At 47.4% G+C, this 23,357-nt stretch overlaps 1 protein-coding gene across 9 annotated transcripts in view; it reads left to right on the top strand.

Moving 5' to 3' along the window:
• SIPA1L2 (signal induced proliferation associated 1 like 2) overlaps positions 1–23,021 on the top strand; it is a 216,649-nt gene extending 193,628 nt beyond the window's left edge. For 5 of the 9 annotated variants that reach the window (XM_032313305.1, XM_032313306.1, XM_032313307.1 and 2 more), the window contains 5 exons: positions 6,922–7,053; positions 17,638–17,691; positions 18,255–18,378; positions 19,517–19,598; positions 21,675–23,021. In XM_032313305.1, the coding sequence (XP_032169196.1) occupies positions 6,922–7,053; positions 17,638–17,691; positions 18,255–18,378; positions 19,517–19,598; positions 21,675–21,821 (539 nt within the window). In that variant the 3' untranslated portion in view covers positions 21,822–23,021. Of the gene's footprint in view, positions 1–6,921; positions 7,054–11,176; positions 11,215–17,637; positions 17,692–18,254; positions 18,379–19,516; positions 19,599–21,674 lie in introns of those variants that run through there. The other 4 variants (XM_032313309.1, XM_032313311.1, XM_032313312.1 and 1 more) reach the window with 3 other exon arrangements.
• Positions 23,022–23,357: the final 336 nt, after the last annotated feature.

The raw sequence follows: 23,357 nt of genomic DNA, 5'->3' as shown, positions 1-23,357 counted from the left end.
TGACAGCGAACATTCTGCAGCCTTTCTGAGGGTATCAGTGACAATAATCACAGGCTTCTCATTCAGATATTTTTAGCTGGTGAATGTCCCAAATTTGAACCTGTCTCAGAGCCTTTCTTCTCTAGAGACTGAGGTCTTGATTCAACCTGGTGAGACTGGTACATCACAAACACATTTTGGATGTGATTCATGCCATGATTCATGTATATGTCCTGTGAAGTCGCTGAAATGTGCTGTGTCATTGTGTCTTCTACTTGGAGTTGTGAAACCATGACCTGATCAAGCAATTGAAAATAATTCTGAAGTGTTTGTGCATTGCATGTGGGGCCTTTGTTTTCCTTATTAATAGACTTCAGAACAAAATTTAGTCAGTGGCCCAGATTTTTAAAAAATGGGAAGTGGCCCTTCGGACACACAGTTCACAGGCCAGAGAACCGGTGATCTTGAAAAGCATTCCCCTTATCCTTTTCCGCCTGGACCATTTGGGCACCTGGCTTGATTCAGTACAGTTCCGAGCACGGCAGGTTCCCATCGTGTTTAAAGAGAATTCCTGATTTTCTTCTCATTTATTTTTCATTTTTCTCTTGGTAAATATTTATCATAAAAATTCTGCCATTTTAAGTACTTTTTTACAAAGAAGGCTGTGAATGTAATTTTAAGACCGTAACAAGACCTACCAATAATCTCAGATCTGCAAAATGTCAGAAGAGACTATAACTTAAAGAGTACTACCAAAGGTTGATTAAAAAAATCCGTCTTCAGGGGCGCCTGGGTGGCTCAGTGGGTTAAAGCCTCTGCCTTCGGCTCAGGTCATGATCCCAGGGTCCTGGGATGGATCCCCACATCGGGCTCTCTGCTCGGCAGGGAGCCTGCTTCTCTGTCTCTCTTTGCCTGTCTCTCTGCCTACTTGTGATCTCTCTCTGTCAAATAAATAAATAAAATCTTTAAAAAAAAAAAAAATCCGTCTTCAGTATTAAGCGATATTTGAAATGGGACGAGAACCTTGCAAAGGGTGATATGAAGGCCTTGTTTATGTGAATATTACCGCCTACTAAGAAGGCTCACATCCTTCGTGTTCCCCTCCCAAAACTGTTGCTGTTCCCCTGATTTTTTTTTTCCTTTTTTTAATTCTTTCTCTTTTATTTCAATTCCGGTATCGTCAACATACAGTACTGTATTAGTTTCGGGTGTACAATGTAATGATTGAACAGTTCTGTGCTTTACTCAGTGCTCATCCGTGTAAGTATGCCCGCAATCCCGTCACCTGTTTCACTCATCCTCCAGCCACCTCCCCCTGGACCACCCGTTTGTTCTCTACAATTAAGAGTCTGTTTTTCAGTGTGTCTCCTTTTACTGTTTCTTTTGTTATCTATCTTAGATTCCATGTATGAGTGAAATCATATTGTGTTTTCCTGTGACTTGTTTCGCTTAGCATTATACTCTCTAGATCATCCACATTGTTGCTTATGGCAAGATTTCATCCTTCTTTATGACCAGATAATATTTCCTGTGTGTGTATGTATAAACACACACACACACACACACACACACACACACACACACCCCACATCGTCTATCCGTTCATCACTTGGGCTGCTTCCATAGTTTGGCTGTTGTAAATAGTGCTGCTTTAAACATACAGGTGCATGTATCCCTTCAAATTAGTGTTTTCATACTCTTTGGGTAATTATCCAATAGTGTAATTACTGGGTGATATGGAGGTTCCATTTCTAGTTTTTGAGGACCTTCCATACTGTGTTCTACAGTGGCTGCACCAGTTTGCATTCCCACCAGTAATGCATGAGGGTTTCTTTTTCTGCACACCCTTATCAACACTTGTTTCTTGTGTTTTTTATATTAACCACTCTGATAGGTATGAGGTGATCTCTCATTGTGGTTTTAATTTGCATTTCCCTGATGATGAGTGATGTTGAGCATCTTTCCGTGTGTCTGTTGGCCATCTGGATGCCATTTTAGGAGAAATGTCTGTTCATGTCTTGGTTTTTCGATACTAAGTTGTATACATTCTTTATATATTTGGGGTACTAATCCTTTATCAGGTAATGTTGTTTGCAAGTATCTTCTCCCATTCAGTAGGTTGTCTTTTAGTTTTGTTGATTCTTCCTCTGCTTTGCAGAAGCTTTTTATTTTGGTGTAGTCCTAATAGTTCATTTTTGCTTTTGTTTCCCTTGCCTCAGAAGACATATCTAGAAAGAAATTACTGTGATGAATGTCAGAGAAATTACTGCCTGTGCTTTCTTCTTGGATTTTAATGGTCTTAGGATTCATACTTAAGTCCTTAAACTATTTTGAACTTATTTTTGTGTTTAGTAAAAGACAGTGGTCTAGTTTCATTCTTTTGTATGTGACTGTTCAGTTTTCCTAGTGTCATTTATTAAAGAAACTATCTTTTTCCCATTGCATATTCTTGCCTTATTTGTCAAAGATTAATTGACTATAGAGTTTGGGGCTTATTTCTTGGCTTTCTATTCTGTTCCATGGATCTGTTTGTCTGTTTTTTGCCATACTCTTTTGATTAGTACAGCTTTGTAATAGGATTTGAAATCTGGAATTGTGAAACCTCCAGCTTTACTTTGCTTTCTCAAGGTTGCTTTGGCTATTTGGGGTCTTTTGCGAGAATTCCTGTTCTTTTATGGAGATCAAAGCTCTCCAAACAATGGTAGAAATCTTCCTATGAGCACAGACTCAAAAGTTATTCAATTTCAAAAGATAAAAACAGAGCATCAACTTATGTGTGTTTCCAAATCCTGTAGTTCTGACCTAGGCACCTCCCAAAGGATGCTCCCTTGAAGAAAGAGAGTTTAGAATAAATAAAATGAGTATTTTCTTTATAATTCATACTCTCAGAAGACGCTGCCAGGCCCAGCTCTAGGCTCAGCATGTGGGACATAGGTTGTAAGAGCTGCTAATAGGCAGATGACCTTTGCTACAGTTGGCCTTACAGAAGGCAGCTGTGGACTGTCCCGGCAGGGCTTGACGGATTCCACAGGGCACTTGTTTCTCTTCAAATGTTCACAGTCTTTCCTGGTTTGGGGAGAAGAACTGAGAAACCCTAGCCACCTGACCATCAGGAAGGTTCCACAGCATTTATAAAACAGCAAAGTCAGACTCAGTAGGCTGGGCAGCACCTTCCAGTCACAGATAAACAAACAGGAAGCCACAAGATCAGTGTCTGGGCTGGAGAGCAATGCCTGGGCATCAGGGTCTGGACATGAGCCGTCCTTCGGAATCCGCAAGCCACTTTCTTCTTTGAATTGGCCAAAAGAGCAGTGTGTGCTCCTGACAGAATGCTAGCTTTGGAGAGCTGGATTTGAAGTAACAGGCTTTGATACGTAAGACAAGTGGTACCTTTTCTCCCCCCTCTCCAAAGCTCAGGAAGCTAGCCAGTGACAGCTGCCACTGTGGGCATGGGGGTGGGAGTGGCTCACTTGCAGACGCCTTACCAGATCCCCGCCCCCACCACCACCCCAGCCCCAGAGCACCAGCAAGCAGATCTCCTTGCTGACTAGGCTCCTCAGGAGCCGAACCTGGCTCTTCCTGATCCTTGTATCCCTGGGGGCTAGTAAGCGTCTTCTAGGTGATGATACCTAACATCCTTTAAAAGTATTACAAAGGATTTGGGGTGGTTTGGAGGCTCAGACCAATTATATAATTTTCCAAACAACTGAAAAGAAATTGAGATGATTTCCATTGTGATAATTCAGAGGAGAATTTAAGTGCTCTTGTGTCATTTAAGGGGACTGTCATTGACGCGAGGATCTCCCTGCTCAGTGACAAATGATGGGTTTTGATTTAAAACCCTAGAGCTTTTCTAGCAGGATTGTGTTCTTCATCAAGCAGCCCCTTATCATTGGGGTCTCAGGGAGGCCCCCACCTGAGATAAACCTGCCCCCAACATGCCCTCAGGGGCATGTCAGTCCCATCACTGCCCCCCCCACCGCCCCGTTTTGTTTTCTTTGAAAGACTTGTCCCTCCTTGTGTTACCTGGTTTATTTGATTATTGTCTTTTTCCCCATCTCTTGTAAGCTTCCGGAGGGGATGTCTCTTGTCTGCCTTTTCCGCCCCTGTCCCCAGCACAGGGTGAGGCCTGCTGGAGTCACTTTGTAATACATCACAGATAGGTCAGCAGAACGCTCCCAGGAAACCCTGGGAGGAGGAGATTTCTTTTAATCTACTGGTCATGTCAGTCATGCCAGTTGCATGTCTCCAGTAAACAAAACAGTTCCATTCGCAAACCGGGCAAGAGGGGATATTAGTTTGTAATAAAGAAGAAAGACAGGGGCGCCTGGGTGGCTCAGTCCGTTAAACCTCCACCTTTGGCTCAGGTCATGATCCAGGGTCCTGGGATTGAGTCCTGCGCTTTGGGCTCCCTGCTCAGTGGGGAGCCTGCTTCTCCCTCTGCCTGCCTCTCTCTCTGACAACTGAATAAAACCTTTAAGAAGAAAGAAAGACCACAAACTATTTCCCTCCTTTGGCTCCTTGCTTCTCCATACAAGCTGGGGGAAGGTAGCATGCCCTGGTCATGCCTCTGGTTGTGAAACTTTGGCCCAGACACCTTTCCAGATCCCGGAGTCATCATGTGCTTTGCAAGCGGCCTGCAGGGGACTGGTGCGCAGGGCAGCAGTGAGCAGAACTGTCTGGCCCCCCCCCCGCTGGGTGCAGAGATGGGCACGCTCTCTCCCTCCCCCACCCCCTCACTTGGGGCTTTGGCTCCCTGGCCACCAGGGTCAGATGTGTGCCTTGGCTCAATGACAGATGGCCACAGATCGTGGCATTTCATGCTGTTCAGGAATCTTCAAAGCATCCCAAGACTGCCAGTGCTCTAGCGGTGCTAGGGAAGGGGGCCCTTTGAGTGCCCAGCTGCTGGGGGCACAGGGATGTTAGCTCAGTGCTCCTCCAGTTTGCATCCCACCCCACTTTCCATGTGGCTCCCTGAGAGCCAGGAAGGATGGTGTTGCCTGGCGGGGTGCAGGGAGAAGGTAGAGTACACATTGCAAGCATGCGTTAGGGTTGATTTTAGGCTTTATGAAGCCAGGACTTCAGGTGAAGGATTATGTATCTAGAAAGGCATTTCTGAGTGAAGTGTGACTCTCAGAGTGTTCATTTTCCTGAATAATCACCAGTCCCTGATGTTTTCCTCCCCGAGGAGGGAAGGGGTTGGGGAATTGCCCCAGGAACAAAGGGGTTCTAGCCTGCCTGGTGCACCCTTCACAGGGCTGCCACACTCTTAACAGAATCCCTGAAGAGCTCTGGTCACATGGAAATTGTCACACAGGTCAGGGCTACCTAGTCAGATAATCCCTGTACTCTTAGTGAAAAACCTTCTTTAAGCAAAGCAGCCAAAGCATTTGGAGACAAAGGAAGTGATTTGCAAGTCATTGAAGATCCCAGGGCTCCCAGACCTTTCTGCCTTGGGGGTTGAACCTTAAACTTCTGGTCCAGGCCTGGGAGGGGCTTCAGCCCAGCTCTGCTCAGCTCCTGCTTCCCTGGGTTCCAGAGAACCCGCCAGGAGAGGAGGCCGCCTTGAGTGCGGATTTCCTGCTCTCTGGGCTCGCACTCCAGCTTCCTGCTTCTGTGGCTCCCTGTTCCTCCCTGGCCTGGACGAGGACTGTGCAGGTAGACAGTACAAATGGTTCTTATTTCGAAGAAGATGTGCCCGTGAAAAGGGAGAGTGGCAGGAGCTGTGTAGACAGAACCCCCGTAACTGGATTCCCTTGACCATGGACTGTCCGCGCAGCTAAACATGGTAATGCTGAAAACAGACTGGTTACAGGGGTGTAGCAGCATCGAGTGGAGGTCGGCTGAGAGCGGCCTGTGAAGGTGTCCAGCAGGTGGAAGACCGTTAGAGCCCGTCAAGGTCAAGGTCGAACACCACCGCTCATTCTCCATCCAGATGCCAGCTTTCACAGCTACCCCAAAGGGTGTGGGAACAAAAATTACAGGTGCACTGGGTTAATTATGCCCCTTCCTTAATTGCAGGCTCAGACAGCCAGGTGGTCATTATTTTGATTGGTCTCATTAGGCAGATGTGTTCACAGGCAGTTGCATGCCGCGTTTGGGGCATGTTCAGAAGAGACATGTCAGAGACAGTCCGGGCTGAAGCCTTTGAAAAATCGGTCCTGAGATGTGTAGTGAGTTCTAACAACTAATTTTATCAATAACATAAACTTCCAAGTCACTTGATGACAGGTGAAAAAGAAAAACCTAGAAAGTCCATTTGTACAGACAGAGGACAGGCAGAACTCCATGCTGGACGGTGAGGGTTTCTGGCTTACCCGGTGATGAACCAGCTCCGTGAGTCAGCCAAGCAGTCCAGCCCCCGTGTTCATGCCAAGCATGAGGAAAGACCGTCACTAATGAAGGCAAAGTTAGTCTTCCTGCATCTTTGTAATTAAAAATATATAAATATGTTCAGGGCATCTTGACTGTCTGGTGTCCAGCGTACATACTGTGTTCTCTGGAAGCTTTTAAACCATCAGTCTAGAGGGAGACGGTACCACACTGTGTGTATGGTGGAAGTTTGCAGCACTGGAAGGGAAGTAATGCCTGCAGAAAGCAGGAATCAGTGCTGCAGCTGGTCAGACGGGACCGGATGTCCTCCAGAGAAGCCCAGCCTGGAAGGAAGCTGCCAGATTTCAGCACTGTCCCCTCAGAACCGCTCCCTTCTAAAATCCCTTCCATCCCGGGGTGTCGCTGGCCGACCTCTGAGTGAGTGTGGAGGTCCTGGCTTCCCTGCACACCTCCATCTTCCCAGCCATGTGCTCTTGGACGACTGCAGCGCACTGTCCCCTTTTCATGGGTGGCAGGCGACCCGCTGTAAGAAGTCCCCCAGCTCCTTGGAGGGGCCGCCCGTGCCCCACACTGCCATCCGACTGACGCTCTGGCTTTGTCTCTGTTCAGATGAGTTCTGGTTCTCCGATGGGTCCTTATCGGATAAGTCCAAGTGTGCGGATCCTGGCCTGATGCCCCTCCCAGACACGGCCACGGGCTTAGATTGGTCCCACCTCGTGGACGCGGCACGGGCGTTCGAAGGTAAAGACTCGAAGCCTCGAGGGCCTGGGGTGGCAACATGGGGAACGTGGCTGTATTTGGGATTGTCTTGAGTTGTGATTTTGGATACTTGGTGCATCTTTGTGGGTGAAAACACAGGCTTGAGCTGTGACCAAGGACATTTCCTTAGGGAGACGGTGCCGTGTCATGGCATGAGTACTGGGCAGAGGACCCCAAAGCTGAATTCCACAGCTATGACCTAGGCCAAGGCACTTCTCCCCTTTGATCTCTGTTTTCTTCCCTGGCATGTGGAGGTGAATATGAAGGACACAGAGCGCCTCTTTCCTGAGTGTGATGAGCGGAGCTGGAGGGGAAGGGCCGTCAGGGGGCCCGGTTTGGCAGGGCCGGCGCACACGGGGGGTCCTAAAGGCAGATGCAGCGTGATCTGTGCAACCCAAGCCCTCGGCTCTCCCACCTCGGCTTCTGTGCGGTCGCTGCTGGTCGCTGGAAGGACACCCGTCTCAGGGCCCCACCAGCTGCCACACCAACATGAATTTTAGAAGGTCAAAGCTGCTCCATAGGAAATAACGTTTTTCCAGTGCGCAGGTAAAGGCAGACCCAAACGAGGAAGGTGCTTGTCCCGCATCGTCAGGACCCTACCTGTGGGCCCGGGGACAACCCACGGCCTAGGATTATGACCGGCCATTTGCTGATGTTCTCCTAGGATTACAGCCGCTCCTGGGTGACTGGCAGTACTGACAAGAGAGGCAGGACTGTTTTAGTGGGGCCGTGTTTGAGAATCTCTATGCACTGGGCTGTCGAGTTCCATGTTCGAGGCCATCCTCAGGGGAGGGGCTGCGGCCGCCGGAGCAGACCATCTCTTCTCTTCTCTCAGGAATTGGGATCATTGTCTCTGGTCCTAAGCTTTGGGGGTGCGGGGATGGTGAAAGCTACTCACAAGCTAATTCAGACACCAGGGACGTTTGCTTCAGTAGATAAGGAAAGGGAAACTCTGTTAGGAAATTTCTGCGAAGTAAACAGGCTTGTACTTCTCCCTTAATCAGAGTAAGGGGTCCTGGGTTCTCCTCCTTAAAGGTACTTATTCCATGTGGAAGCCTCAGTATGCCCTGTCTGCTCTGTGACGCAGCCTTTGTTTCCTTGACATGACCTGAAGATGGTTCTAGAACCACAGGCCCATTACTTCCCTGGACTTCCAAACTGACCTAGATGCAACCTAGCCCAAGGGGTAGGAGTGCTATCTTTACCTCTGTCCGGAGCAACCCAAGCAACAGGGAACAGCATTTTCTCTGGCATGTTCTGTACACAGTGTGCTGTCTTACTGCCCCCAGGAGATTGATAAGAGCATCTCTTCTGTCCTCTGCAGTGTTCTCCACTGCTTAAATATTTGCATTGTACTTACCAAGCTGAATTCTGCTTTATTCACTTGAGTGTGTCTACTTATTAGGTGATGAGTATCTCGAGAGTAGGCTGGTTGTTTTATTTATCTTGTCTTTATTTATCAAGCACATAGTGAGATAACTCAATAAGAAGAGCTAGTCCCAAAGAGTGCATAGGTATCAAATGCACAGGATCCCTGAGCTGTACCAACTCAGGGCATAGTTTCTGACCTCTGGAGGTCCATTTGCATTTTATCCTCATTTTTCATATTTAAAACAATATTTATCAGCTTATCTCTAGATCCACACACCCCCACACACACTCATTTATCTCTTTGTTTAGCTCCCGTCTACCTCTCCAGAATGAAATCACTGCTTCGAAATGGATCTTTTCAGGAGACGGGCTAAGAGCAGGAAGTGGAGAAAGCAAAATGGCACCCCCAGTCAAGACTGAGGTCCCAACCCGGGGACTCTGGTCACAGTCACTACAGCTTGGCTGTGGGCCTTTGGACAAGTCCCTTAACTACCATAATGGCCACACTTTGGGCCAACAATGAATGTTTGACAGTAATCCCCGGAGGTCCTTGACTGCTCGCATCAGGCTTCATTCAGTCTTCTTGTCCATTAAATGAAGACCCTTACCAAAGAACGTAAGGCTTCTGATGGTATTAAACTTCCACTTCTATGGTCCTGTTCATCAGAGTGTTCTGAGCTGAAGTTAGAGTCTAGGGGGGACTTGGCACCCCACAAAGGAGAAAAAGCATGGCGTGGAAATACCAGATAGCTGGTGCCTCAGGGGCATGGCACCTGAGCCAAACAGAGAGGTCATGGGATTCTGTTTGCCAGGGGAGAGGACTTTGGTTACCTGACCTTTGTGAAGTTTCCAAACGTTTACAAATTGTATTTCAAAATTACAGTAATGTTCAGTGCTCTTCTGCAGGGCAGCACACCGCGCAGCAAGACAATAGCCCGCTTAGGAAAACACAGTTGGGCATTTGCAGCTCCAGACTTCTGCTCCCCAGATTCCCATGTGTCAGTGTCAGGCCTGCCCTGACACAAGCTGGCGTGGTGGTGAGGGGACATCATCAGTCACCTCAGCACTTTACAGAGAAATGTCTTCACTGAGATAACCCAGTTGCCCCGACAATGACTTGATCTTTTTGTACCAGTTCCCAGAACTATTTCTGAGCTATAGACTAAACATGATAAAGATAGTCCATAAAAGTCCCCTGTGGGTCTGCTTAATTGTTACAAGCTAATAAAGGCAGTTCAGAATGCCCAACAGAGCTCACAGAGCTCTGGAACAATGCTGTGCCCAGACACCGATGTGAGGGGTCAACACACCTGAAAATGCCCTTCCAGAATGGAGTGTGTCTGCCTGTTGATACCATGACCCTCGTAGAACCCACCAGTGGGATTCACCCAAGCAGGTATGCCTCCTCCCCGTTGATCTGTTTATGTCCCTCACCTTGGCTTGTGATGTATTTGCCTTTGTTTAAGAGCCAAAACTGACACTGGATATGGGAGTGTAAGAATTTCGATATTTTGTTCCTACCATTCAAGAATAGAGCAGTGCCAGGGAGCCTGTGGGGGTGCTCAGTCAGTCAGGCGTCTACCTTCAAGCTCAGGTCATGATCCCAGGGTCCTAGGATGGAACCCCATGTCGGCCTCCCTGCTCTGCTTCTCCCTCTCCCTCTACAACTCCCCCTACTTGTACTTTTTTGCTCACTCTCTTGCTCTCTCAGATAAATAAATAAAATCTTAAAAAAAAAAAAAAAAAACCAGAACAGGATCACTACACTAATCTGCCCAGTCAGGGTTGTTTAAATATATCCAAACCCTGTTGGTCCGCAGAACATAGCAGATACTCTATTACTGTGAGTGAGACTTCTCCAAAGACAGGAGCATTTCCATACATTTCTGACCACAAGGCAATGAAAATAGAATTAAATAAGAAAAGTAGAAAAAAAACAAAAAATTCTCAGCATTTGGAACTCTTACTGTAACTCATAATCACTATTCTAGACCACATTTGGGAATACGAAGGCATTTTTTTTCTTTTTTTGTAAGTGATGATAAAAAGATGTTACCTATTAAAATCTTTGGACTGCAGCCAGAGAGTAGTTCTTAAACAAAAATGTACTGTTTTCAGAAACATTTATTTAAATGGAAAAAAAATAAAACATAAAAATTAAGCAACTTAACTATACTTTAAAAGGTTCTATAAAAGCTATGAAAGCAAACAAAAAGGGAGGAAATCAAATAGACTTTTGTGAACTGGGAAGTGAATTTTCAGTGCAATTTATAAATAAAACCAATGATTACTTTTTCTTAGAACGTTGTTAAAGCAACATAAATTTGATTAAAATTGAAAAATACAAATGAACAAGCTTCGAAATGAGAAAAGAGATTAGCATTTGCCAACACATAAGAGAAAAAAATTAAGGAATGAAATAAGAAATAAGAAATAAGATGGATATAATATTTGGCTATTTCTTGCAGGAAAATGGGATGGAGCATAAGAGTCTCTCAATGGCCCAAATATGCAGGGTATTGAAAAGTTATTTAAAAGTATCCCCAAATCCCAAATGTCACCTGAAACTTAATATGCTTAGAATTCATTGTTTTCAAAGCTTCAGAGAACAACGATGTCCCTTTATACATTTTTCTTGAAATTCAGAAGCAGCCAATAAATGCTTGAGTGGATTCTTTCCTTTTTTTTTTTTTTAAGTTTTTTTAAGTTTTTTTCTTTTATTTATTTGACACAGATCTATGAGAGAACACAAGCAGGAGCCATAGGAGAGGGAGAAGCAGGCTCCCCACTGAGCAGGGAGGCCAATGTGGAGCTCGATCCCAGGATCCTGAGATCATGACCTGAGCTGAAAGCAGACACTTAACCGACTGAGCTACCCGTGCACCCTCAGAGGATTCTTTCCTGATAGACACAAGATAAGAAAAATCCTAAGACAATCTCAGTTATTAATCGTGATGTTAAGCTTAGCTGAAATTCAGGAGGAAATTGAAAAGATTATCCATTGTTACTGGTGAGAGTTTAGCCAGTTTAATAAAAGAAAAACTTCTAATTATAAAAAGTTATAGTAGATGAAATAATTAAAAGTTATCATATCAATTTCCTACAAAGGGTATATCTGATAGAATTAGGACCTATTTCTAATAAAAATTAAGATTTGAGAGATTCCTTTAAAACATAACAAAAAAGATATACTTCATTCCAAGTAGTTATATAATACTTAATGGAAAATGGTTTATCAGAAAATACCTTCTTTGAGATCATGTCCTTTCATTCTGTAGTGAAGTACTGGACATTTATACCAACAATGCAAAGAAGAAAGGAATAAATTTTGAAATTAAAAAAAAATATTTGTACATATGCCTCTGTATCTAGAAAATATGAAAGGTAAAATATTATTCAGATCAAGAGGACACTTGTCTTTATGAGCCCTGAAAAATGTATAGAAATGTTGAACTATTATATTATATACCTGAAACTAACATAACACTGTATGTTCATCACACTTGAACTAAAAAAATAAAATAGAACTTGAAGAAAGGAATTATCCAAGATTATAAAACAAAGTAACTAGGTGAGATACTTTAAAATCTATTTCATATTTTTTAAGCCTTGTTTCAAAACATTGTTGTTTTTTTTTCAGTTATCTATTTCAGTATAAAAAGAACAACCCCAACATTTATTACTGGAAACAAGGATGTCTTGGGATCATTTATGTCTCATGATTCTGTGGGTTGGTTAGGTTCGGTTGGGTGGTTCTTCTGTTCCCTGTGGTTTCAGCTGGAGTTGCTCCAGCAGCTGTATTCAGCTGGTGCTCACCTGGAACTGGGGACTTCACTCATATGTCCCACTGGGCTCTGGCTGAACCTCTCTCCTGCAGGGCGATTTTACTTCTTCACGTGTGAATCAGGGCAATCAGGAGAGCAAAAGCAGAAGCTGCATGATGTCTTAGGGCCTCCTCATCTTGGAAGACTCAGAACATGATGATACCCCCACATGCTGAAGTCTAGCCCACATACCAGAGGTGGGAGTTAGGCTCCGCATCTTGTTGTAACGGCTGCCATGGACATGTAACCATGTTTGTGGACAGTCTCCCACCAGAACAGTAGCAAAGGGCATTATCTTGTATCTGCAAGATCAGATAATCCATTCTTTGGAAATTAAGCCGTCCTTAGAGTTACAATCCAAAAAACCAAAAGACATTTCAGTAAGTGAAAAGCCCTAATATCTGTAAAGATAAGAATGGGTAGGAAACCTGTAATAAAGATGCCAAATCAATGAATTTCCTGAATGAGTTTGTAGATTTCATACAGTTTCAATTCAGATATCTAAAGGATATATTAGAGAGCTTAACTGCATCCTGTGGGAAAGAGATGAAAGGTAGCCCACCAAAAAAAGGTCTACTGTACATCAATAATAATTAAACAGCATAGTAGTGATTCAAAAAATAGAAATTAATCCTTTTAGGGAAAGAGGAAGAGCCCAGACCAAAAATCTGAATAAAATTTAGAATTAAATGGGAAAGGAATTTATATACTCCACTTGGATTTAGGATTTAGAAAAGTCAATTGTAGAAACAGCAAAATAGGATTACCATCTTGGAAGCAAGGTAATGCTTTCATTATTGGGTAATGAGTAAACATACGAAATATAATGTGGACAGATAAAAGTATTTAAACACTTATATTTTTATGAACTTGAAAGAGAACATTTAGATAAACAGGGGAATGTGGGGGAGGATTTGTAGTAAACGTGATGGGTAAAACCAGGCCATCCCAAGTGCGTGGAAGGGCTTACCCAGTAAAAAACACCAAATCCCTGATTTAAAAAAAGAAAACCCGTGAAGGCATATGGACGCACAATCCACAAAAGCAGAATCACAAAATAAGTATTTGAAAAATGTTCCATCACACATGTAAATTCAAAATGATAATGAGCTAGCAGCTCACACCTTGGGAAGATGAGAAATGGCCCCACGCTCTGGGAAGCATTGAGGAGTTGTCACAGCTGGCATCATCGTAGAGATAAAACGATCTGTCTCCTTGTGCAGTACGACCGTATGCAGGTAGAACCAAGAGGGGGACCCACCCTTGACCAGAAATCTGTTCACTGGAGATGGGCAGATAACCAAACTCTGCGCATCCGACCAAGTGTCAGAACACAGGCGTCTCCTCCATAGGCCTGTGAGGGAGAAGATTAAGTCGAGGAGAGGGACGGGTCTGTGACCCAGATTCTGCTCTCCTGCAACAGTTAAGTTCAAAAAATGGGCAGAGTCACAGTTCAAGTGTGTCTTGTTGTGTGCAGCCCTTTTGTTTCTTGGGGGTGAGCTGTGACCCTTCGCGCGTGAGAACTCTTTAGTGATCTATGTGAGATAGTAATCACCGCTTATCGGCCTGGCCAGCCCCATTCCCTTTATTAGGTGGAATACTGAAAGGTGTGCGCGCCCCAAGGGATGCACAGGATAGAGCCCATCCCCCTCCAGGGTGGGCAGGGAACAAACCCAATTGGAAAAGCTGGCTGTGGGTCCAGCGGTGAAGCAGGGGAAAGCAAGTGGAGTTTCCTCAAAAGGGCTCATTTATCAAAACATCACAGGTAGGCAGTGGGTCCTTGAACGGATGAAGTTTTAAATGCAAACGGGCTTTAAAAGGTTAAATTACAAACGAATGATGGGAGAGTCTGGGTTGCCGCATCCCACAGCCAACAGCAGGCCACCTTCTCCCCTCCTCTGGATTCCAGCCCCAGGTTGGTGGTGACAGCTGCCGTCTTCCCACGGGCAACGGAGGTGTGCGTGTCCCAAGTGTCTGTGCACAGGATGAGTGCAGAGTCAAAGCTCGATTATCAGGCCCCACTGTGAGAGTGAAATAGTCCACGGAAACGTATTTCGCAAGAAAGTACAAGTTTATATTTTCAATCTACTATGCTCCGTATGCCCTTGGTTTTTAAACAGAGACTAATAAGCCACATTTTTTACAAAGAGCCCTGTTTACAGTTGTGAAGCAGGAGCTCAACCTTGATAAAGTGGTTGAAGTTACTGGTCCTTGAACACGGACAGAGCTTGTGTGTGTGTGTGTGTGTGTGTTTGTGTTTGTGTGTGCGTGCGCGTGTGCGTGTGTGTGTACAGGCATAAACAAAGTGACATAATTGGTTTTAAAATAAAACAGAAAAGTGCTATTAAGATGAAAAATGCTAAGTTAATTTAATATAGTAAATTGACTTAAATGATCTCAAAAGTACGGAAATTTTGTCTCGGGCCTGCAGCAGTAGCTGTATCTCAAATGAGGCATGATCCCGGCACTTCTCTTTGCTCGTTACTGAGAGGCAGACTCAAGACTGTTATCTTGCAGCATTGATGTACAGGCTGCAAAATGTTTAAGCCAAATCATTTATGTCTAAAGTGCAGTATAGCCTTTTTTTTTCTTTTTCCCCTTTCCTGGTTGCCAGTTAAGTCAGCTTGCCGAGATCTGATAAGCATAGCACTCGGTATCAGCACCTTGAATTTGCTCCATGTAGCTACAAAGCCCTAGTGTCTCTGTCATTTGTAGTGATAGCAGAGCCACGTTGGAAGAGCTCTGTTTATGGGCACGGGCTCAGTTGGACAGGGCCTCGTGCTTGGATGGCGTGCGTGGCCTGTATCCAGCGCACATACCCTTCTCCTAGTCCACGCCCTCGGCAGACATGACTAATCCATCAGAGCCCTCCTCCCCGCTGATGCCAGCTTGGCCCTGCAGCTGGCCTGTATCCAGCACACATACCATTCACCTAATCCACGCCCTTGGCAGACATGACCAATCCATCAGTGCCCTCCTCCCCCGATGCAGGCTCGGCCTTCCTGCTCGCCAAGTCGGCTCTAGATTGGTGTGGAATATCTTGTTGGCCTTTCATCCTCTGGCGTGGTGCCAAACGCACCAACCAGAAATTGCATTGAAATAAGGTTTTTCCAAGGTGGCCTAAAGGGGTGGAGGGTTCTGTGTGTACCCCATGCTGATGTCCCCCTCCCCCCGAGTCCGATGTTCCTGCACAGAAGAATGGGAAGGAGAAGGACTAACGGCTATCTGTGTAGATTGTGGGGGATCATCTCTGCCACAGCCACCATTTTCATGAAGGTCACACCCCTCTGCCTGTCTTACGGTTTCGTCTGTGCCGCTGGGTTCAATGTCTGTAACTACCAGCTTACTGAATATTCATCCTCACAGAAATAAGCCCAGGAAGAAGAAAGCCTCCACTGCAAACTAAGGTTCTGGCACTGAGGTTCTCTGTTTTACAGAGCACTTAAGTGTCTGGACTCAACCAAGCAGTGTTCTGTTGGGATTTCAGCTTCCCAGCTTTTCAGATCCGAAGTGAAGTCCTCTTTGTGGAATGACATTGCTGGCAAAACACCCCTTCTGGCTTCTTGCCTCCTGACCAGCAGGACCTTGTTCCTCCCAGAGGAATGCTCGAGGGACTGCCAGCAGCAAATTCTTTTTCTATCAAATATGTGGATATTTCAATCAATTAAGGTAAAAATGGAAGGAGCAAGCGAAGACATTTTTATCCGGATAGTCTAGCTGGACCGTCAGACTCAAGTGTATTAAGAAAGATGGAAACTCACCAAATTATCACTGAATTGCATAAAATCTGGACGAGTCCATGGAACTCTTTAAAAGAGTGAGGAAACTAAATCCTTTATCTTTTTTGACATTCCTTTTTTGTCAGTAAATTTACTGTAGAAAAAAAATCTATCCGCTGCTGATTTTTTTTTTTTTTTAAGTGTGAAGTGTTATTCAGGATCCTCACAAAACAGAGGGTTATCTTGGATGTCATGGAAACCCCAGACCCTCCCTGCCCCACCCCTGCAGCTGCTCGGCCCCGGCCACTGTGCCCCATCACGCCTGCCCCCACGTCTGCCATTCCCATCCTGTCACGCGTAGAAGTAGGCAGTTCCCAGATTGTGCTGTTAGTCTTAATTTACAAATTCTTTCCTCATATGCACAAATCCTACAAGTCAGAACCAAACTGGGAACGTGATCCTCTCTCAGGAACGCATGGTTCCAGAATGTCCCGTCATCTTGTAGGTTTGCGGTATGGAGGACATCCTTAAAGCCTTATAGACATATTCGTTGAAGGACATCTTTGTCCCTGTCACAGGGGAAATCTGATCTAGGAAAGCGGGCTGTGAGGCTGGAGAACGCCCTGTGGTCCCACAAGGCACTCAGCGCCACTGCCAGGAGGGTCCGGGCCCCTGGTAGGAGCTCCCAGCGCCGTGCCCGTGGCATTGTAGCTCACTTTCCTCCATGCGCCCTGGAAGCCTCCACCATTCCTTCTAATTAACAGGAAGTGCGAGACCCTCCGTAAACCAGACAAGCAGGTAGCCTCATTAGGAGACCAGTTCAGCAGCCAGAGGGAGACGGAGTGGGATAAATTAAGAACAGAGCACCCCTGACCGGGACCCAAGTGCAATTTCTCAGCCATTAATCAAATCATATGAAAAAGACACCGCAGCACTAATCCACCTGCTCTAGCCCTCGGATTCTGACTATAGATGCACATGTGTGCTCGGGCACCCAGGAAAGCGACACCAGGGTTCAGGAGAGGTGGATAATTAGGTATAGATTCCCGGTTTTCGCCTCCACGTTGTTCAAACGTGGGACTGGTTTTCTGCATACCACTGGGCATTTCTGGACCAATGCTCTTGGGTCTGTGTTCAGCCCGCAGAGCTGGGCCAGGCTGGTGCCTGTTTCAAAGAATATCCCATTCCCTTTCCTGCCTAGCTCGGGAAACGCTGAATGTGAAGGTGCGGGTGCCAAGACTAGAAATGGTCCGATGCTGGGAGAAGGGTGGGTAGTCGTGCCGTCCACTGCTACCACTGCCGTTTCTAGTAAGAGTCTGTGGCCTAGCTCGCTCACCACCAGGTTCATGTTCACGGCACGGGTCATTTAACCCCAAATGGTCAGGGGTTCTGACAGTTGACCTCGCCTGTGTTCCTCTTCATCGTTCACAAGCATGTGCATCCATCAGGGACCACGACACATGCACCGTGGAACCACATTGCTCAGCATCACGTGTTGCTGGCTGTCGAGGGTCACACCGCATGCAGCAGGACACATACGCGTGCACGCATTCTCTTCCAGGACCCCACTATCTGAGTCTTGTCTGGGCCGCTGAGGCTTCCAGGTGCATCGAGGTACCACTGTTCATAGGAAATTCTAAATCTTATTTCAGGTCTTGACTCAGATGAAGAACTTGGGCTGCTCTGTCACCACACGTCCTATCTAGGTGATTGTCCGGGGCTGACCACGGGCTCTGGATGTGCTGTAACCTTTTCTTTTGATGTCCCGTGTCTGCACGTCTGCATGGTTCCCTGAGCTCGGAGGGTTGGCACACACAGGGGACGTGGGTCCTGGCTGCTGTGTCTCCGGGATGCTCCCCCCCACCCACCCAGGTTTGGGGCCCACTGGAGGAGGAGGGGGCCGTCCCCTCGGTCCTGTTAAGCAGCCCTGTCATTCTGCGACGCAATGATTTCGCACCCGGCCGGCAGCTTTGGCATTTCTTGGGATGTGGAAGGAAGAAAACAAATGGGCTAGCAAATCCAGGATCTGCTAATCGTCCCGGGCTGTGATGTGCGCATGCCATAGAGCCCCCGAGGACCGCCAATCCTGATGCTTTCTGATTGCCAGAAGCTTGCCTGAGTTCGTTTTTCTTTGTTTTGTTTAAAACAGGGCAGTCACTGATGGGGGGGTGGGCGGGGTGTCTGAGGTCAGCAACTAGATTCGCTTCCACAAACATGTCCTTGTGGCTAATACTAAACTTTCTTCATGTGTGTGTCCACCCCACCCCAGACCAGAGAGTGGCATCCTTCTGCACCCTGACCGATATGCAGCACGGGGAGGACCTGGAAGGCGCGCAGGAGCCTCCTCTATGTGTAGACCCAGGCAGCGGCAAAGAGTTCATGGACACGACTGGGTATGTGAGCCCCTGGGGAGCCCCCCACACCCCTGCCCTACTCCTCTCCCCAGGCCCCCTGAGTAGCAGGTTCAGCAAAGCCACAGGCCACCAGGAGATCATTTCCAGCTGCACTCCCCAGGGCCTTCAGGATCCAGATACGGGACTGCATGGGGCTGCCCCTGCTTCCCACCCTGCTGGGGTGGGTGGCACTTGGCAGCAGAAGTGCTCTGCTGTGGGCGGTCCCTGCCTGCCAAGACATGTCACCCCATGCCCGTGGCGACAAGGCTGTCTGACAGAGGGAGGGAAGGAGGGGGCCTGGCTCTGCGTCTGCCGGTAATTGCTGCCACAGCCCCCAAAGACAGGGACTTTGCTGATAGGTCTCCTGCTGCCAGGCGGCACGTGCAGGCCTGCCAAGGGCACAGCTCCCCCCAGCAGCCTGGTCCTTGACCCTGGCCTCACCCGGAAGAACCATCTCGTTGCCCTATATTCTTGGCATGTTTATTGCCCACGGGGTCTATATTTTTTACCTAATTCCAACTTTTATATGAACTCGTGTGACCCTTAACTGGCCCACTCATCTTGGTAATGACATTTATGATATTTTCTTGACAGAGAAAAACAAATTGGGAAAATCGAATCTCTATTTGATTCCCAGGACCTCAGTGGTCTACCTAATCTCAGTTGACTAAACTGATTTAGATAATCAATCTTCTGTGTTTGTTACCAACATACATGCCTGCAGGTTCTGAATCCCTTTTTTAAAAATATTTTGTTTATTTATTAGAGAGAGAGAGAGACAGCGAGAGAGGGAACACAAGCAGGGGGAGTAGGAGAGGAGAAGCAGGCTTTCCGCCGAGGAGGGAGCCTGATTCGGGGCTCCATCCTAGGACCCTGGGATCATGACCCGAACCGAAGGCAGATGCCTAACAACTGAGCCACCCAGGCACCCCCTGAATCTCTTTTTAAATCAACAGAGACGCAGAAGGGATTTTCTACCAAAACAGCAATAAGTTCCCTTTCCAAATCTGACATAATATTTATTTCTTCACTGGGCTCTAAGCAAATTCTTTGAGTGAAAACTTTACCAACAAAATATGGAGTGTGCTTCTGTACTTGGATGACCTTGAGTCCTTCTGACCCCACCCCTCTTCGCTAGGGAGCGGTCTCCATCCACACTGACGGGGAAGGTCAATCAGCTGGAGCTGATTCTCCGACAGCTGCAGACGGACCTTCGGAAGGTGAGGGACCTGTCGCGAGCCACCATCGGAAGTCTGTCCTGCACAATCACCCCCTTCCAACCAGTAGAAATAAAAATGAAGATGCTCAGGAAAGATTACCACCCTAGTCAAAGCCAAACAGAGACCCCTAAGGTCTAATTCTCGTTTCTAGCCTGTAGCTTATATTTTTTCACTCTAGGGAGACCCAAGAATTGCAGGAAATAGGACTGCACAAGGGTGAGCCCTCTGGGCCGCCAGTCTTCAGAGCAAGGTAGAAACACACAGGCAAGTGTTTTTTGGTTCGGTGAGTGATCAGTTGTACCAACAATTCAGGAGCTGACCTGAGAGGAGTTAGTTGCTACCGGAAAGCCTGTTTTCCCTGAGCTGTTGTATTCCCATGGAGTCAGCTACCTGACCCTCACAACTTCCGCCCTGCATGTCCAGGTGTGTGCGGCCGGTCCCCACAGAAGTTAATTTGCTGAGCCCTTGTTGTATCATCAGCCCCGCACTGTGTAGCCTTGTGCTGTCCATGGGAATGGAACAGAGTGTGACAGTGGAAGGGCAGCGGGGAGATGTCTGAGGAAGTGTTTTGTCATTGCTGTGTTTGTTGAAGAAAGGAGAAATTACAGCCGGTGTCAACGCTGGTGGAATGATCCAGTTGTGAAGGAGAAAATGGCAGGGGGAAGAGCCGGGGGGTGATGCCCTGACCTAGTGCACAAGGCGGGGGCTGGCCTTGATTCAGAGTGGGGGAAGTTTGTAGGTAAAGCACTGTGGGCGTGTGTGTGCAAACACACTCCCATGCATACATAAGTCACACACATAGTCAGAGAAAGGTTGACAGGGCTCCCCTCTGATGGTTTCTTTTTCCCAGTCATGAGCTGAGAGTGAGTGGTGGGGGGAAGGAGAAGGAGGGACTTGCGGTCAGAGGGTAAGGTATGGAGTAGTGTAAGTGCACGGGGTAATGCTTGATAGGATTTGCCAAGCAAGGCTGAAGGTACACCTGAATTTGCAGCCTCGGTTAAAGCGACCATCTGTTGGCGGAGTTAGGTGTCTCTCACCCACTTGGATGGCCACCTGTCACAGTTTGCCTGCAGTGGGGTGGCTCCAGGATACAGAATCTACAGAGCTAGAACCGGAAATGTCCCAAGCAAACCAGGACATCCCCTTGCCTCCAGCTGTAGGGGTAGGGTAAAGAGTTGAATATATAAGAGTTGAGACAGGAAATCAAGACAAGGAGAGAGATAAAGAGACAAAACCCCTGGGGTGTCTGTAGGATGGGATTAAACTGAGGAACCTAGAGTATAAGCTGGGTGAGGAGACATGCTGTCATGGCAGGGGACAGCAAAAATAAGGTAAGACTGGTGCATTACATAATTACTGGAGGAGTGGATACTGGAGAGATGATTCTAAAAGGGTAAGAGGTGGTGGTCAGGACGTGGGAGGCTGAAGCAGGAGCAAGGTATGTGGTTTATGGGTAATGGCAAGGTACAGGGTGTGGCCAGGGGAAAGGGCTTGAGGAGGGGTGGGTTTCCGGATCACAGGGAGGAAGTGGTGGAGAGACTGGATTGGATTTGGAATCATCAACAAACATGACATGTGGTAGGGGAGAGAAGAAAAGCAAACCACATTCTAGAACCTTCCATTAGTGATGGGAGGGAATGGAGACAAGAGTAGATAATTGCGGTGAGCAGGGGCGGCAGGCCCTGTAACCTGATGCCCCACTTGTCAGAGAAGCTGAAGTTTTCGGGAAGACCCCCCTCCCCCACCCCAGGCACGGAGGGATAAGCTGTTTGCTGTATGCCAGGCCCCACGTCTTCCCGCAACAGGTGGACCTCTCTCTCCCCTTAGCGAGCAGCCGGGAAAACAGTGTCCTCCGGGGAGAGCGGGGTTTCATCTGGAGGTGTGAGGATGAAGGGAGTTTCAGGCACGAGGTTGACCGTTTCAAAGGCTTTCATGGCGGAGTCCCAGTTCCGCGGGTCACAGCAAAAGGGGCAGAGGGGTCTCGCAGAGGCCGCGGGCGCAGGGGGTGCTCCGAGCCCCGCTGGGGGAGGGGACGGCCAGCTCGCGCGTGACGCCGTCTGTGTGTACTCCCCCCAGGAGAAGCAGGACAAGGCCGTGCTCCAGGCTGAAGTGCAGCACCTGCGCCAGGACAACCGGCGGCTGCAGGAGGAGTCGCAGACGGCCACCGCGCAGCTGCGCAAGTTCACCGAGTGGTTCTTCAACACCATCGACAAAAAGTCGTAACCCGGCCCTGGCACGCCGGGGGTGGCGATGGGGGTGGGCCTCGGGGGGACGCCCCGCGCCCCCCTGCCCCTCGCTCCCGGGAACTCTTCTACGCGTGGTTTCTCCGTGTGCTTGCCGCCAGTCGTACCTGTCTTTGCCGTCCCACCCCGTCCAGCACCATCCACCCCCGCAGGGTAGGGAGGCCCTTCGTTCCTGGAAGCCATGTGGTGACAGCAGCGGGGACAGCGAGGCCGTGTGCGCGTGAATGTAACTCCCGGTGTCGAGATGAATGTAAGCCCCGGCGTGGGTTGGGGCCTCTGAGTGGGACTCCAGGGCCCCGGCGCTCTGGCGCGGGCGTCCCTCGAGACGGGAGAGAGCGGGGCTCCGCGTCCCGCGCATCAGGTGACCCGGTAGCCATGGTGAAAGCAACTGACCACAGTCGGGGCTTTAGTATTGTAAGATAAACCCGGAGACAGATAGTCAGACATATACTTTAATGTTAAAGGTGCTCTATTTTTTTGGATGTACAGTAGTTTTATTTCTCAGCCACATTATCATAGCAATAAGAAAGAGACATAGGAACTAGCTGGAGAAGCCGTGTGGGGAAAATTAAAACGAAACACTGATGTCTTTAACACTAGTTTGAATGCAGTCTGTTTAGAGACTTATTTATTTGCAGGAGCAAATGGTGCCTGAATATTAAAAGTGTTCTGAGTTTTAAGGAAAAAAAAAAAGATACATATGCCTTGTATATGGCTCAGTAAGCAGTCCTTCGACTCTTAGTTCACTGTGTATAGTTAACGCTCTGCTGAGAGTAGCGCACGCCTGCTTACGTCCTAGAACCTCCTAGAACCTCCTAGAACCTCCCGTTGGCGGGGAGCCAGCAGAATCCCATGTATACAATGCCAAATTTGTTTATCTTTGTACAGAAGCTCTGAGGAAGTGTCTTGTATTTAACGCCCTTATTTAAGCTTATTTAACCTTAAATTGTTAATTTTATAAACTTTGGTTTGACCCGCACTACGACGAGGGAGGTGTAGGCAGCAGCAAGCTTTGGACGGCCGAGCTTGCCCCTAATAGAGCAGAGGCAGGGCGGGAAATTCTAACAACTGGATGCTGCTAGTAACAAGTCCTTTGTATTGCTTTACCATTTTTAACTGTTCTATTTGAGATGAACATACATTTTGCTTTTTTAATAAATGTTCAAAAGAGGCCACATCAGTCACGGTGTTGTCAGGTGAATGTAGATCTGTAGCATCTCTGCGTCAGTAACCGGAGTGTATGAGAGCGCGTTTGGGGTCATTTAGTGTCTTAATCCTGACTCCTGCTTCGCCACCTTCTTACCGAATCGCAGACTCGTTCGAAGGAAAGAGTAACTCATGTCCATAGCGGCTGTGTCCACACACTCCTCTCTGTGTGTTTCACCAGCAGGATTCCTGTGCTTACAACTCAGGAAACTGAGGCTCAAGTTAAATGATTTACCCCAGCCAGGAATTTGGGTGTTGCTTACAAGAAAATACAGAAGGCAGAAAGAGTAAGAATTAGAAAAATAATCGG

This window comes from Mustela erminea, chromosome 14 (assembly GCF_009829155.1).
Source record: "Mustela erminea isolate mMusErm1 chromosome 14, mMusErm1.Pri, whole genome shotgun sequence".
Taxonomy (NCBI): domain Eukaryota; kingdom Metazoa; phylum Chordata; class Mammalia; order Carnivora; family Mustelidae; genus Mustela; species Mustela erminea.
This window is presented reverse-complemented; position numbering and strand designations above follow the sequence as displayed.